This window comes from Cydia splendana, chromosome 8 (assembly GCF_910591565.1).
Source record: "Cydia splendana chromosome 8, ilCydSple1.2, whole genome shotgun sequence".
Classification (NCBI taxonomy): domain Eukaryota; kingdom Metazoa; phylum Arthropoda; class Insecta; order Lepidoptera; family Tortricidae; genus Cydia; species Cydia splendana.
In genome coordinates this window covers 3,663,834-3,680,286 of record NC_085967.1, presented here as the reverse complement: position 1 = coordinate 3,680,286, position 16,453 = coordinate 3,663,834, and the positions used below count along the sequence as shown (strand labels likewise).

General features: G+C 36.1%; 1 protein-coding gene across 5 annotated transcripts in view; it reads right to left on the bottom strand.

The window, feature by feature from the left end:
- LOC134792698 (uncharacterized) overlaps nucleotides 1–16,453 on the bottom strand; it is a 603,576-nt gene that overhangs the window by 217,314 nt on the left and 369,809 nt on the right. For all 5 annotated transcript variants that reach the window (XM_063763987.1, XM_063763986.1, XM_063763989.1 and 2 more), the window contains one exon: nucleotides 7,649–7,785. In XM_063763987.1, coding sequence (XP_063620057.1) covers nucleotides 7,649–7,785 — 137 coding nt within the window. The remainder of the gene's footprint in view (nucleotides 1–7,648; nucleotides 7,786–16,453) is intronic.

Sequence of the window (16,453 nt, the reverse complement as noted above, 5' to 3'; positions counted from 1 at the left end):
TTCATTATTTATTGAAAGCGCCGCGCTAACCATACAAATGAGCAGGGGTTGGGTTCGAACCCGGGCCTACCGCACCAGCGTGTCTTGAATACCAAGTAGATGAGGTTGGGGTAGTGGGAATGAAATTAAGTTCAAAGTCATATCATGACGCTTGCATGTTTTTTTCTTCTTTTTTTTTCATAAGATCTACCCAGTTCGGCAGTAAGTCTATACTAGTGTTCCATTTAGTTTATAGCGGATAGAAGTACATACAAAACTTATACCTGTTTTTTTTATTTGTATAACACCAGTAACACAGAGCTTTGCACCAAAACCCGAGTCGTCGATGTTGGGGTGAAGACCGCCAGACTAAAGTAGGACTGGGCTGGACATGTCTGCCGGATGCATGATGACAGACGGGCCAAAATTGCCACTTGCTGGCATCCCCAGGGTAGTCGAGGCAGAGGCAGACCGAGAAAGAGGTGGCAGGATGACTTGGATGCGTTCCATGCGGGATTGGCAGGATCTTGCTCAGCACATGGATGATTGGAAAGGGAGAGAGGAGGCTTTTGGCCAGCAGTGGGACACACAAAGGTAAACAAAAATGTTAGTAACGAAAACTACCATAGGTACACATATTATATTATTTTTTCGGCAGCAGGTTCGTCGGACTCTTACTGTCATTTTCCCATAATTTATTTCTTGGGAGTCTAAATGGTGCTATGAAGAAGGTTGATTTGTAGTAATTACCTCTCTGTATACAATTAGGTATAATTTTTGAGATTTTCAAATAAATAAAATTAACCAAAAGCTGGATAATAAAACCTCCAATCTTAAACAGATCTCAGAAACATGGTGTCATGAGTCATGATACTAGATACACTTACAACAAAACGCATAATCGAAAAACTTTTATTTTATTTTTATAAACTCGTATAAATATAAAATACAAATATTTACTCCGCGTCGGTAATCCCTCTATAGCCCCCGGATATTTGACGAATTGAATTTATTTTACAAAGGTGGGACTTCATAAAATACAGCTTACATCTATTGTATCACTTCATATATATTAAACGCTCAAATAATATTATGCAGTTAGTAAAACTTTTGTTTTAACATTCGGACACTTATTGGTTTCAAATAAAATTCAACATATTTTTTTGGTTTAACTAATTTAAAATACCTTTGGGCCATTTCAATATACTGATCAATAAACTGACACAAATATCATAAATCATATTGCATCCGGCCTTCACCACTGGAGGGCTTTGTCACTTTTTCTGTTCTACATTATATGACATATTTCAGTTTATAAATTATATATACCTACTTATAGTAGTGTGACTACTAAAAAAATACAAATCAAAATAATTGACAAAATAATTTGAAATATTCCTAAAAAGTTGCGTACTGATCGAAGTTCTGAATTTTAGTAGTAAAAATTTTGCGTGGTAATTACTCGTATCACTAGACTTACCTGATTAATGCGCATGCGGGGGTGCATCCGCTGATTGGTATTAGGAAGAAATATTGTATATATCTGCATGTCAAGAAGGCCCTAACATTCTGATGAAACTTTCATGAAGTGCGTTTTATCGTCAGCGTTTGAATACCTAATTGTCCGCGCTGTAAACACCTCTATTACATCAGTCCAGATGTGTGCATTCCCAGCATTTCTGTTTGACTGACATCGGCCGTATACCACGGGTCGATGGGCGCACTTATTGTCGGAATGGTGGGAAATGCAGGCTTAGGGTGGAAATGGTATTGGATCAGACAGGATATATTTTGTGACAAGTGTAGGGAATTTATTCCCAAAATGTAAATACTTATGTATTTTAGCACCTATAAGTATATTTTGCTAAATAAATACCCTCCTTATTTATAAACGCACTACAAGTCTCAATTAGCTAATAATCGTTTGTCTTTATCAGTCATGTTGACTTATGTATTTGTGAGATAGGGATAAAACATAATTTAACTAAATCAGGCCAATAAGTTTTATGAATAAGGGGGATAGAACGTAACTACTCGTACTGTAGTTGCATTAATCTGTCCATCGAAAACATATGTATAAATATGTACCTCGTAACTGACAACTTGGCAAGTTTTTTTTTTTTTTTTTTTACACAAAAGGTACATGCTCATAAACAAAATTTACAATATCGCCAAACTGTAACCAGTTTGTTGGCGAATGAAGCGCTCACTTAACTAATCGAATCATGCACCTAAACAAAACAATTAGTAACTTAAACAATAGGTAATCCTTATTATAATATAAAAAACTAACATGCATAGATGCCTAACAAGTCTTCACATTGTCTCAAAGTTTAATTTTCTAAAAGGTATGTTTTTAATCTCTTTTTAAGGATCGGCTTACTTAACCTAGGTTTACCTCTTAACCACCCTATTTCGTTAAACATGATGTATTAAGTACACATTTACACACATATTTATCACCACAATTAAATTATGAGTATTTAATGCAGTATTTAATGTCATAAAGTTTGGCATTCAGTTTTGACCTAATTGCATTTTCAATATACACAATATACAGTGACCTTAGCCATTGGACAAACCCTGAGATTCCACGTAGGGTTACTTCTCAGAAATGCTCTAACAGTGATATAGGGACCCTATTACTAAGACTTCGCTGTCCGTCCGTCCGTCCGTCCGTCCGTCCGTCCGTCTGTCACCAGGCTGTATCTCACGAACCGTGATAGCTAGACAGTTGATATTTTCAAAGATGATGTATTTCTGTTGCCGCTATAACAACAAATACTAAAAACAGAACAAAATAAAGATTTAAATGGGGCTCCCATACAACAAACGTGATTTTTGACCAAAGTTAAGCAACGTCGGGAGTGGTCAGTACTTGGATGGGTGGCCGTTTTTTTTTTGCTTTTTTTTTTGTTTTTTTTTTTTTGCATTATGGTACGGAACGCTTCGTGCGCGAGTCCGACTCGCACTTGCCCGGTTTTTATTTTATTAGATATCTTCGTGACCTCTACACCGATTGTTATGATACTTTGTATACTGGTTCTAAATACCCTAATGCATAAATGTACATGTCGGCTTTGTCCAGTGGCTAGGGAAAACCTGTATATATTACTTATTTTATTAAAATGCCCCTAAATTAATTTATACGGCATGCTATGATATCCTATATACATAGCTGTAACTCGTGAAGTTTGAATTTATTCGATCTCAGTTGAAACATTTTGTGTTGTATATTTTTTTTATCGAATAATGGTGACTGGTAGACAACATAAAAAACAAAACATCAACACAAAAAAAAAAAAACAATTCCAAATTCAAAAACTCATAATTGCTCCAAAATTAGATCCGAAACTCCACGATATCGAACGTAACAGTTCAGTAATTAACGAACTTGAGTTCCATTTTCGAATTTACGTTCTAGCGTAATCGGGCCGGTGTCATTGGGCGCCGATAAGCGCGTCCGATTGGCCGATGGGCCGTAACTTGGTTCGAAATACGAACTTGGGGATTTACGGCAGCGAGACCGTTATGGATTTGACCCAATTTGCCGGGGTCCGGATGAATTGAAATTGGATTTTTTCGAGCCGTTTAAGACTTCATAATGGGACCCTTCCTATTGAGAATGCGGGTAAATAAGGTGCTACGTAGCTATATTTCGTAGATGCTACGAGTAAATAATGTGCTACGAAATTTTCGTAGCCACGTGTAGCGCGTTGTTTTATATAAAAGGCAGAAGAGAACAGCTACGTAAAAGGTTTTAAATTTACAACATTTTATGTTGCAGCCTCTTTCATGAACTTATCACAAAAGAATTTTCCAACTTCTTTAAATTTACAACATTTTATGTTGCTGCCTCTTTCATGAGCTTATTACAAAAGAATTGTCCAACTTCACCTAATAGTTCGTAAAATTTACTGACTTTATATTACCTAACTGACATGAAGTCCAGAGGGGCATATTTTACTAGGTATATTTGTAATAAAACCGTAGATTAACTTTTACATCGCTGAGATTTCAAGCAGTAATATAGTATTGTAAAAAGAATAATAATTTATATATTTATATATGTATAACTTCATTATACGGATACAAAAGGCAGACTTAATGCCGTAAAGTGTACACACAATATAACCACACACACACAGCACACACACACACACACACACACACACACACACAGTATAACCTACACAGTTTAGTTAAAATTGAGCAATTTACATAACATAGCATAGAATACAAATCAAAGTAACTTCTATCTAAACTGCGTATACATTTAACTACTAATCTTAATTACCTGTAAACATTGCCAAAACGCTATCTAACTATTAATTATCAAGCTAACTACCCATTAGCTGGATCGTTCGCAATTTTAACGGCCCGTTAATGTAACTGCCATAACTGTCCTTTATCGATACCAAATCGATACGTTTGAAATTGGAATGAGTGAATCAATTTTACAGTAGTCGAATGCTGATTAAGAGGAAAGAGGACGACTGTGTATTCATACAAATGTAGTCCTCATTTCCCTCTCTGGAGATTAACATTATGAAACACAATACAACACAACAGCGACTAAAAATTCAAGTGAGTGAAACCGTTGTCGTATTTTAAACATTTTATTATGAAACACATTTTTTATACAATTTGATGTGTATTAATTGGAGCTATACCCCTTGGTTTAATTTTTTTTCGATTTTTTATTATTATTATAAGTGATTGGAGCTTTTTTTAATTTGCATGGAATTTGTTTTCGCGCATACTTTTTATAATTACTTAAAAATAAGCCGTAAAAAGTCAAACGAAGGGAAGTTGAGTAGGCACCGTAAAATAAGTAGGTACATAGGTTTTCATAAAAAATATTGTGTTTGTACAAAAACTAAGTAAGGTTTACTCGGGTAATTCCGAATGTCGAAAACTGTCGGATAATTCCGAAAAGAGACTTTTATTATGATGGAATTAAGGGTGATTTTCATCTGAATTTCGGAATTATCCGACATTCGGTAATACCCGAATACACCTTAAGTACTTAATTTGTTTCTATGTAATGAAGAATACGTTTAATTATGTTAGTTATGTTAGCTATCGACATAAAGCAAGCCTAAAATTATAGACAAACAGAATCCAAAAATTACACCAGACACAACAGTTTCCGATTTCAATCTACAATACCATCCGCAAACATGAAACATCAGTTAAAAATCCCACTGCGTCTCACGCTCGAGCGTGCTAACGAACCTAATATACGTTCTTAAATAAAGTCCTATCTCAAAACGCTTTTCATACTCACATACGTCCTTTTGAAACGTACGCTTCTGTTTCGATTTTCGAACGCCGATTTAAAAATGGCGTATGTTCAAGGCTGTTCTTATTGGATAGCATATTTTTCGTTGGAAAGTTACAACTCGGTTTGATTTCCGAACGTCGATTGTTTGTAAAGGGCAATATTTTAATTGGACGGTTTTATTAACACAGTCGGACGCCGCAATCCTGTTACGGGTTGGAGTTAACAATGCGATTTTAACACTCGGAAAAATAGACCAATTTAAATTGTGGCCGGTGAGAAAAAGTTGGCTGATTTTGTATTGAATGGGTGGTAATTTTGACATTTCATTTAGTAACTAGTCTACTACTAGTCTAGTACTTGTCAAGGCATAGCCCGACTCTGAAAAAATCAATGTTGACAGCCGACAGATCAAATCCATAACAGTTTATGATCACGATATTAAAATCAGACACACACATCAGAAAGAAGCCTATGAAAGAGACTGGCCAGCAACATTAGGACATGATGTCACGATCCTCAGCATTGAGGGAACGACTGATTATGATGATGATGATTAAAATCAGAATCGGGTTCAAACAAACCTTTACAACCAAGTAGGTCATACACAAAATTATAGTATGCTTAACTCGTCCACATATTTCTTGTAGACATTGCAAAGTTAAGATAGTCAAAAGCAAATTTTTGAACTGCACCCTTACAGGCGGGATTCATTATTTTCAGTACTTGAGACTCAAATTAAAAACCGGTATATATAATTATGTACCAGAGTCGTACATATATATATACATATTAAATTACACAACAATATAAACAAGACCAAGTGCCGGTACCTAGTTAAAAAAAACTAGCCTAGAAGATGTTGATGTCAAATTTAACCAGACCTTCTCCGAGACCACGGGGACAACGCCGTCCTCGAAACGTCGGAGGTAAATTTAAACCTTAATTTTACGAGATTACCTATCTTATCTTATTGTTTTTGGGGGCCCTTACGGATACACTTCGACCCATAGGGATCTTTTGTGCAATTACCCCCTAGAAAAGATCCGTCTACTACTACGAGATTACCTTAGTCCTTAGTCCCGTCATTATGAATAATAATTTGTGTATGTATATGCTTGTTGCTCTGTCAGTTCATTATGTCATAAGTTGCAGTCATAACGAGCTTGTATGAAACTCTCTAGGGCGTGCATCGATTCATTCCGCGCGTCCCAGGGCACGAAGTGTAATTATAACGGAGCTCAAAGCTTGATCGTGGCTGTTTACTAGCCAACAGTCTCGGAGGACTGGTTGCACGAAGTATGATGTTTCACTGTCAAAGTTACATACTTGTTTCATTTGTGGAGTCTGTGTATTTAAAACCGACTTCAAAAAGGAGGAGGTTATCAATTCGACCGTACTTTTATTGTGTGTATTCTTAATATAGACCGCGGGCCAGGAGCAAATATCGTCAGTCATCGCCTCCCGCTTGATACTTTGTCAGATGATAGTTTGGATGCTATCATGAATTAAAAAAATAGCCGGTTGTATCGCGGTGGAAAGACCGTCAGTTGATCATGTCCGCAAATCCATAAGGCGTTTATTGAAATGCCTGATGAAATCCTATATGCAAAGTTTCATAATTTAGTTATTACTATAATAAAAAGGTACAGCGCTTATTTTTTACATGTTTATGCAAGTAGCTGACGGTCTTTCCACCGCTATACAACCGGCTGACGGTTTCTTTTAATTATAATAACATCTAAACTATCTTCCGACAAAGTATCAAACGGGAGGCGATGACATTATGTATCATTGTTAAAGCAGAAATCTCGGTCTTATCTATCTGATTTTCGATGTAGGTATGTGCAAAAATGTAATAGATTTGTAATTCACTTTTCTTTTTACCTAATATTTCCTACTTTGCGATAGCAAATTGCATAAGTCATAATTATTGGCTGTACGCGCGTCCCCGTCGCTGTGCGTCTCATTACAGTATTCTCATTAAAAGAGACTCCATACTAGCGTATTTTGAGCGTCGGCGCAGTCAGCGCTATGGAAAATAGTGTTTTACTGCGCAGTTGCGCCAACATTGCGTCGAGCAGCAGCCATGGAGTTGACTAGACTCCGACGCTCAGGAGAAGCTATACTCACCGCAATACCAATTGGCGACTGAGGTCATAATGCTATCTCCTTTACCCTTATAAAGACCAACCAAGAGTGAAAGAAATGGCATAACACTGTACCTGGATATCTCGCGCTGGGCAGCGTGCAGCTTGCCAGCGAGCCGCGCCGCGTCGGCCTCGGCGGCGCGCGCCCGCGCCTCCCAGTCGCTGCGCGCGCGCCGCTCGCGCTCCGCATCACTGCGCCGCTCCCTCGCGCTGTAACATGGCCCTAACACTGTACCTGGATATCTCGCGCTGGGCAGCGTGCAGCTTGCCCGCGAGCCGCGCCGCGTCGGCCTCGGCGGCGCGCGCCCGCGCCTCCCAGTCGCTGCGCGCGCGCCGCTCGCGCTCCGCATCGCTGCGCGCCGCTCCCTCGCGCTGTAACAATTAAATAAAAATTCAGTTAATTGATAATATACACATTATTTGAAATTAATGCTAATAGACAGGAAATCTGGGAAACAAGGGTTATCACTTATCATGCAATATACCAGTCAAGGTATAGGTAGATGAATCGACGAAAGCTGGACCTGATTCTACATGAGAATTTTGACAGTTCTGTACACATTTCAGAATCAACCTATATGTATGTGGGCATATTTGTGGCATGTGGCCCACATACCGTATCGTAAAAAAATTACCCGGTTAAAAAGAATGAGGTGTCAACCGATTCTAGGCCTGGGTGAGCATACTACATAATATAAAAAATATGTCCAAAACAGGATGCAGATCTACACGCATAAATACGTAGACAGTTTAAATATTTTTTTTCATATTAACTTTAATATCTGATAATAATAATTCTCAGCACTTGAGTGCAACCAATGCAGTGGAAACCTAACCTAACAAAACATATGTAACTGCATAGACCACACACTAAGTTTCACGATCCCCTATTCGCTTTAAGACCTAAATTCCCAATTCAATCCCTTGATCCGTCAGTCCCACTCATCTGCCAGCGATATCACTTCATCAGATAAGAATCCTATTCCGTGTCCTTTGGCTGCCTTTTACTAAAAAGTAGTAAAACATAACATTCTTTGCTGACCGTCGGTAGACCTTACGCTGTTGCGTTAAGGTTTACGAAAGGTCATTTTACTGCGTCCACGCTGGCGCATACGACTTTTCTAAATGAAGGTAGACTGGGCCTGTCACACGAATCCCCCGATAAAATATTAATTTAGAACATATCTCGGGAGATATTTTATGGGTGGCAAAACTCAGTGAATACCAATGGCGAACGGAGATTGTAAAATCATCCAATTTTACTAAAATTCACGACTTGGATTTTTTTTGTAAACAAAGGGTTCGCGATTTAAGAATTTTTTACTGACTTGGTTTGAGTTATAAAATTTAATGGACCGAATAAAATATTTCGCAAAAATCTCGTCTGAATAAGTGACAAACACTACTTGTGCTAAATATCTACTAGTTTTGGCACATATGGGATTTGCTGAACATCTTAATCTAATCCAATTAAGAAAATTTGAATTAAAGTTATAGGCTAGAAGAATAAGGTGGTAAATATTTAACTCATACTCATTTATTCATAAAGCCAAAATTTACATGTCAAAATAAAATTACAGTTATACCGTTAAAATCGAGTTCAAAATTAAAATTAAAATACTAAATTAATTATTTCTTTACAATGGCTATATTTTTTACGGCTATATATCAACCTGGGCAAATAAGTGGGTTACATTTTACTTGGAATTTGACAGACAGACACCAAATTCAGTGAGAAAATACATACAATAAGCTTATCAAATTCGATTCACTGTAATACTAGCATAGGAAACCTTTGAAACGGAAACTTTGCTAGGCGCAAGCAATATTAAGTAAAGCTAAATTAGTTTTAGTTTGAAACTAACTAACTATCGCAGTTATTGGGCAATAACGGGCTAACTGGAGCTAAATATTTACCGGCAGTTTTCACGCTTCCTGCAGTTTTAGTGAGCTTATAGCAGATCTTATCTAGGATACTGCTGTGGTACAAATATAGGAGGAAAGCGGTTGAACTAGGGCTTAGGTACGAGTAATAATTAGGGATATTATTACTTTATCGTTACTAAATAGCACATGACAGTTCGTGTCAGTAATGTATAGTTGACCGAAGCGAAGCGAAGGTCTACGTTTTGACTCGGGCATTTTGCTTTCGTATGTCCGGATGTTCTCCTCTACAGGTCGCAATTCTTAACCGATTCTCGTGAAATTTTGTGACCGAATTTTATGACTAAATAAAATTTTTTTGTCAATCCGGTTTTTGGAAATTTTTAAAAATGGCGGAGTCGTGATACCTGGCGCCTAAACAAATAGTCGTATCGATATCATAAGACTTTTTTCTTTTTGAAACATGTTTACAGAGTTAATAGCAAAAAATGCAGAAAAAAATTATCGCTGGTTTAGGCGGTATTTAGATATTTAATTTTAACTAATTTTAATTTGAGAAGGAGTAGCTAAATTTCGTCAACCCATCTAAGAACTATTTGGCTCAGTTTGTAAACGTTCGCTTTTTCTGTTTGCACAGAGGGTCTGGGTTCGATCCCCAGTAATTGTATGCTGGGATATTATAACTTTTTGTATTTTTTTACACATAAATTTCGTATTGTTTTTCTTTAATTTACTATACACCGTGTTTTTATTGAATTCCGTTAACTTCGGGGTATAGTTAAGTACGTTTATAAGAACTAAATGGCATAGTTAATTTTCAAAAAAAAAAAATTTTTTTGTTTTCTTTTTTGTTTTTTTTTTTGTTTAAAAAGTAATTAAATGTAGCATATAGCGTTGTTGTAACACGGGCATTACATTTAACTCAACCAAACAATTGAAATCTGTGACATATCAATGTCATTCCGTACATCAATCGACCGAGATTGTACTTAAGTTTAGTAGCAAATGTATGAACTCATTCTAAACACTAATCAATATGTAAGCCGGCCCTAAGGCAAGTGTACACGCTTGTAGAGGCCTTATAGTAAAAAAATAAATTATGGATTATCTCCGAAATGGACTTAATTAGAACATCGGTGTCTTTGAGAAAGTTAGTTGATTTAAGCTCAGGAATGCACCCTTGAAATTAACGGAAATCAAAAAAAACACGGTGTATTTAAAGCTCTTAGCACCATGTTATTTCAAGCTCTGCTCGCGAGGTCTACAGCTCACAGAGCCACTAGTATAATATAGGTTAAAACAAAACATAATTTGCATGCCTAGATTATTGGCGAAATGTGCTGAACTCGCAAAATTGCATGTTAACACCAAACTTCTGTACCTACCACATTTCTAGCAAATAAATTTCTATTTCTATTTTCTATTATTTCATGTAATGGAAGTAGGATTTGCTGATCTATCACTATCAGTCTTGAAGTTAAGTACTCCCCTACATCAAAAACCGTTACAAAACTAATTTTAAATGAAAAAAGAAACAACAAATTCGAGTCAAGATGTTTGTGTGAATGAACATGTGGTTAGAATGAAAAATTGAATCTACAAAAGTTTACATTTCGATGAGTGCAATAATTTATTTTGGTGTTCTCGGTCCCCGCCTATTTTGCTAATTGACCAAACTAAGAGAAATAAATTAGTTTGATAAACTTAATGACCACAAACCTCACACGTCAAAGCTTGCCTAGAGAAATGCAATTTTGATTTGTCAAAATTAAAATTCAAAATCAAATAGAATGTGAGACCTTTCTATATAGAGGCCAAGCACATGATTGGCGCGACAGTGTCTCGCCGCGAGATAGACTACACGACCCTCTTTAATCAATACAGTTAGAAAAAGACGGGTGGCTAAATATGTATATCGCATGCACCAGACCATACCGAACGATGGGCCAGGAAAATCTTGAGGCCCAGGGAAGATCAGAGGGGCTGGGGTCGCTCACCAGAAAGATGGATGAACGACTTATCCTCGTAAGGCCCCGCGTACTTGTACAAGTACAAATTAGATTCGAGTTTTGAACTCTTAATACAAATAAAAGATAGTTCCAAATTCAAACTTTGGACTTACGAGGTTAGGGACACGCGGGCCACAACTGGTTCCAAGTAGCAAGGGACAGAAAGTCTTAGGCAGATTTGGAGGAGGCATATGTCCAGAAACGGACAAACTAAATGCTGCAATAGATACACTAACTAACTAACTAATTTGGCTCAGCGATCCAAAGAGAATCTTGGCCTCCGAAACGAGAGCATGCCACCTGTCCCGATCCTGCGCAACTTCCTGCCAGTTACTGACGCGAAGCTGAAGCAGATCCTCCGTCACACTGTCTTCCCAGCGATACATTGACAGCCCGCTCCTCTCCCATTCTGAGTAGGTGACCGAACCAGCCAAGGCTGTACGCTTTCGTTTCGCCGACAATATTGGGTTCGGCCACTAACTCCTCGATCTCGCAATAGATACATAGTTAGCATATATCGCTGCCTCCTTTGAAGCAAGCCAGCCACCAAGAGTTTGTTCCTAGCTTAACTTTGATGAAGTTTTAATTGAAAATTAGTCTTGGCCGTATCTTGCCGGCTTCAGTTCATTTGGCCCGGTAGACCGGTAAATGAACTCGATTTTGGACTTAATGTTTTTCAGCGAAAACGAAAGTTGGCGCTTTTTAACGCCCATAGGTAAGTAATTGGATATACATTTTTGTCACTGTGAGTTAGGTAACTTGGAAGTTTTGCGAATTAACTTCATCTTAGCTTTGATACAGGTACTTGAAATGAAATTTTTCTATGAAATAATATAAATCTTTTAAAACGTAATTCGATGCTTTTTCTGGCCTCCTTATGTAAATGGTGCGCCCTCACATTTATAAGTTTCGTTGCAAAAAATATAAGTTTACTTTCGCATCTAAGTATTAGGTAAGTAGGTACTTTTTATATAACTGTGTATGAGTAGCTATACAAAACTTATATGTAGGTTATATATATTTGTATTTTATTGTTGGCAAATAGAGAAACAGATATCTAAAGTCTAGTAACCACTGTTCTACTGAAAAAAATCCTGTTTCATTTTTGCATTTTTTAATCTTGCGTAATTTGTAAAAGCTATTTATTACATTACACAAGAAGTAAACAAAATTCCGATTTGTAGTACATAACACTCATACCAGTAATCCTAGTCTATAAGCTTCCATGCTCCCTCCAATGTTGACAGAAATAAGCCCCACGTCAACTCAAGTTTACTTACAAAAAAGAATATCTCACTAACAAAACTCCTTCTTTTACGTCTTTTTAAAAGTAAAGACATTACTATTCTATTTCCAGAGGAATTATTCTTAAGACGGAATGCACTTAGTATAAGTGTAGGGTTTCATTATTTGTCATTACCATTTGTTAGTTGTTGTTTGGAGATAAATCAGTTTTTTGTGGTTGTAGGTGAGTTTTAATTGTTAGAGTTAATAATAAACTACTACTAGGAGCTTGTTTTAACAAATGGTTGGAGGTAATGTTGGAATGAATGAAGCTAAGGACGAAAGGCGATCTCGTAGGAGTCGTTATATTATTAATGTTTATTTGGGCATAAACGGTACAGTAATTCTTACAGACAGTAATATTATTCAATACATGAACCGATGATTTATTGAGATTTTATTTAGAATTACTTTTACAATACTATTAAAAGTAGTAAGTATTAGATCAAGTATAGGGCCGAATAGTGTCTACGTCACAGTTACTCGTACCGCTAAAATTTACTTTCTTGCTGTCTCCAACTGTAACTAAAAAGTCTCACACTTGGCTGGTACTCAATGTATTCGTACAACGTATGACTTGCGATCTGAGTGATTCATTCATATTAGTGACAGTAAAAAACATTCAGACTATCATCCCGAAAAAAAAATACAATGGTAATGACAGTATATTTTAACCTTTCGTATATGTGGTCAAAAATCTGGGTTCAAACCTCGGTTGCATAGAGCAGATAAATCGTTGTCGAAAAAATGCAAAAAGATAACTAAATATTCGGTCAGGATTCTTATCACACACAGACAAGAGATTAAACTAAATATTATTGACAACTTAAGCGAAGTAGTTTTGACATTACCAGTAATATATAACGCCCCTGTAGTATCGGTATTTCGGTAGCAAATCGGCATCGTTCCGTTTTCACCCGGCTATTCCCGTCCGTTTCCGCCGCGTCTCAACCGACGTGTTATTTTAGATGAAACTCTATGAGTGGACGTGTTTTTCTATTAAATAAACATTAGAGAGGCTTGCTGGTTCCTCGTAACGTGTTTAGAAATGGATTTGTAATAAAATGTTGTTTGGTTAGTGCGAGTGTAAGTTGAGTTTGGAATATAAACAAGATTTATGGAGTTGATGAACATCATACAGTTTGCATTATGAGCGATGAAAAATCATAAAGTTTGTTATCAGACTTTAACTCGCCTTATAAATTATATTAGCGTATCGCTATTAAGCTATTAACGAGTAATTTCGGATGACATTTTTGTACATACTATCGGGTATGGTGCAATAGTGTTAATATTGTATCTTTCACGCATAAAGTGGTGATGTCGTTTTTTACGCATTTCTGTGTGGTGTGGCGTGTTGTTATTACTTACTAAAACCTATTAAATGTAAAAAGTATTATTCGATGTAGTGAAACGACACACTATTTTGTCCAAGTTAATTAGTCTCACTGAATTTGTAATAAGAAACATAACTGTCGTTTTTGGTAATGAGTTTAAAATAAAGCTTACGCGGATTTTAATTCGGTGGGTTATTCATTATAATACTACATACACACAATTTAATACCGATTATTTCCCACTTCACCCCTACAATTACCACTCGAGACGCGTAACCGTCGAACCATTACCAATAGCTTTACACCTGTCAACGTGTCAACTTCACGTTGACAGTAGGGTGCGCAAGTACAAATATTGGTGTTAACTTGGTGTTAGGTTCACTCGAGAAGGGTTGTAAGGAAAGTTACATTACATGACAACACTTAACTAAATGATGGTAATGAGCGCATGGTAATTATAATTGAGTATTTAGTTACAGTTTCAAAATAATGTATTGTGAAACTGTTAGTGATTTCTTATAGAAATAACTGTTTATGATATACCTACTAAAAACCTATATTGGTTTTTTAATACTATTGTTGTTAAAATGCCGGAATAACGCAAGGAAGAAGAAGAAGACTATTGTTGTTATTTGACAATTTGTATAACGCTGCAATAGAAAAAAAAGAGAATGATGTGATTTTTAATAATATAAAATTGATTACATTTCTTTGTTTTTGATTGCCTGAAACGGACAAGCTAATTTTACGTTCAACTTCGATTTCCTGCTTTATTCGTGACACATATGTTAAAATGTCCAAAAGTTAAAATTTGTACAAACTCATAAATTCATCTCTGATAGCCACCTCATAGAGTCATAGACCATGGAAGCCGGGTCACCACCAACCGCACCGGTATGTAAAACATCCGCATAGCTCGGTGCGGCCGGCTGATTGATTGACGCCCGGAATAACTTGCCCTCCGAGCCATAACCCGAGTGTATAATTTTCGTTAAACTAACATGTATAACATAACGAAAGAAAAGTTAAACTAACCTATCAAGTAAGTTTGCATGCTTGCCTACTGCTATATTAAATATATTTTACAGTTAATTGTTGCCTTAATATGTGAATTTGTTGTTAATTTCTTTAGGAAATAATTACTCTTTAAATTGGTATAGTTGCTAAATTCGTAATTCTATTCCTTTTTCAATATTTTCCAATATAAGTTTAATTTCACAAGTTAACGCATTCACTGCCAGGGGCGTGGCCAACTTGTATGACGGTGGACGCACATATGCGTCGGGGGCAGTGAATGTGTTAATAAAACGATTATCACGGCAATAAAATAATGACAAAAGTAAATAAATGGCAATAAAACGCTGAAAGAAAATAAACTGCATTGCTATAATAATTCAAGACTATAAAAATGATTCATTATTAAAATTTGCCTCGTAAACAAAGATGGCGAATGGTAATGTGTTTTTAAGTATCGCGAAATGTCACCGGCAGTTTAATGAAACCTGGCTAATGATTGATGGCAAATAAAATACGGTTAAATCAGGGCCGTACAATAAAAAAAAGGAAAATTGATTCCTTGGCGTGAAATAACTTATCAAAATGCAAAATAACGTAAAAAATGATACGTAATTTTTAAAAAACGTAGATTATTATATGAAAAGCCGTTTCAAATCTGAATATTGACAAAAACATATCCGATTTGTCTAATACACATTTAAAGAATCGATGTACATAGGTATAATGCATATTTTAAGGACCAGACAAATTACAAGCTTAAGAGGTGTATTTATTTTTTAACACGGTAAATACGATTTTTCCACACCCAATATATTTAAAAGTTTGAACGTTATAATAATCTTTTTTTTTTTATAGTAGGAACAAAACTTAACGAATTCGTTCTTCCAAAAGACTTTAATTTTATGTAAACAGATCCAGACACCCCATCGGAAACCTTAGACCCCTCCGAAAGAAAATGGCAAAAAAGTCGCCATACTTTTTGAGTTCCCGTAATTCGTCAGCAAACATCGATATTAACATTCCCCGTGCTGTCAGGGACGACTTAGATTGACAGCACACCAATAAAAAACAGTATTGCAATTATTAGTCATTCATATACGATCAAGAGTTGTCTGATCTGCAAAAACAATAGAAAAGTCATAAGGCATACGGATAAATATAACTAATTTTATTTTTTATTTTGTAAATTAACACTAATAACATGTTTATTTACAAAATTTAAGCAATCTTTAAATGCCAAGCGCCCCATTTCCAATACAAAATGAACACACCTAGCATGTTCCTGGCAGTAAATGTGTTAAACTGGACAACGTATACTATACACACAACAGTATTTATTCATTATATTCATTATACCAATTGTTGGTGACTGCCGGAATACTTCGTTCGTCTTAATTGCTATTTTGACAGCGTTCAATTATAAGTAGCAAATATTTAAACCAAAGATTAATATAATATCAATATCTCTTGTTAAGTTTCTAGTTGTAGCGCTATGACAAACTATAAGAA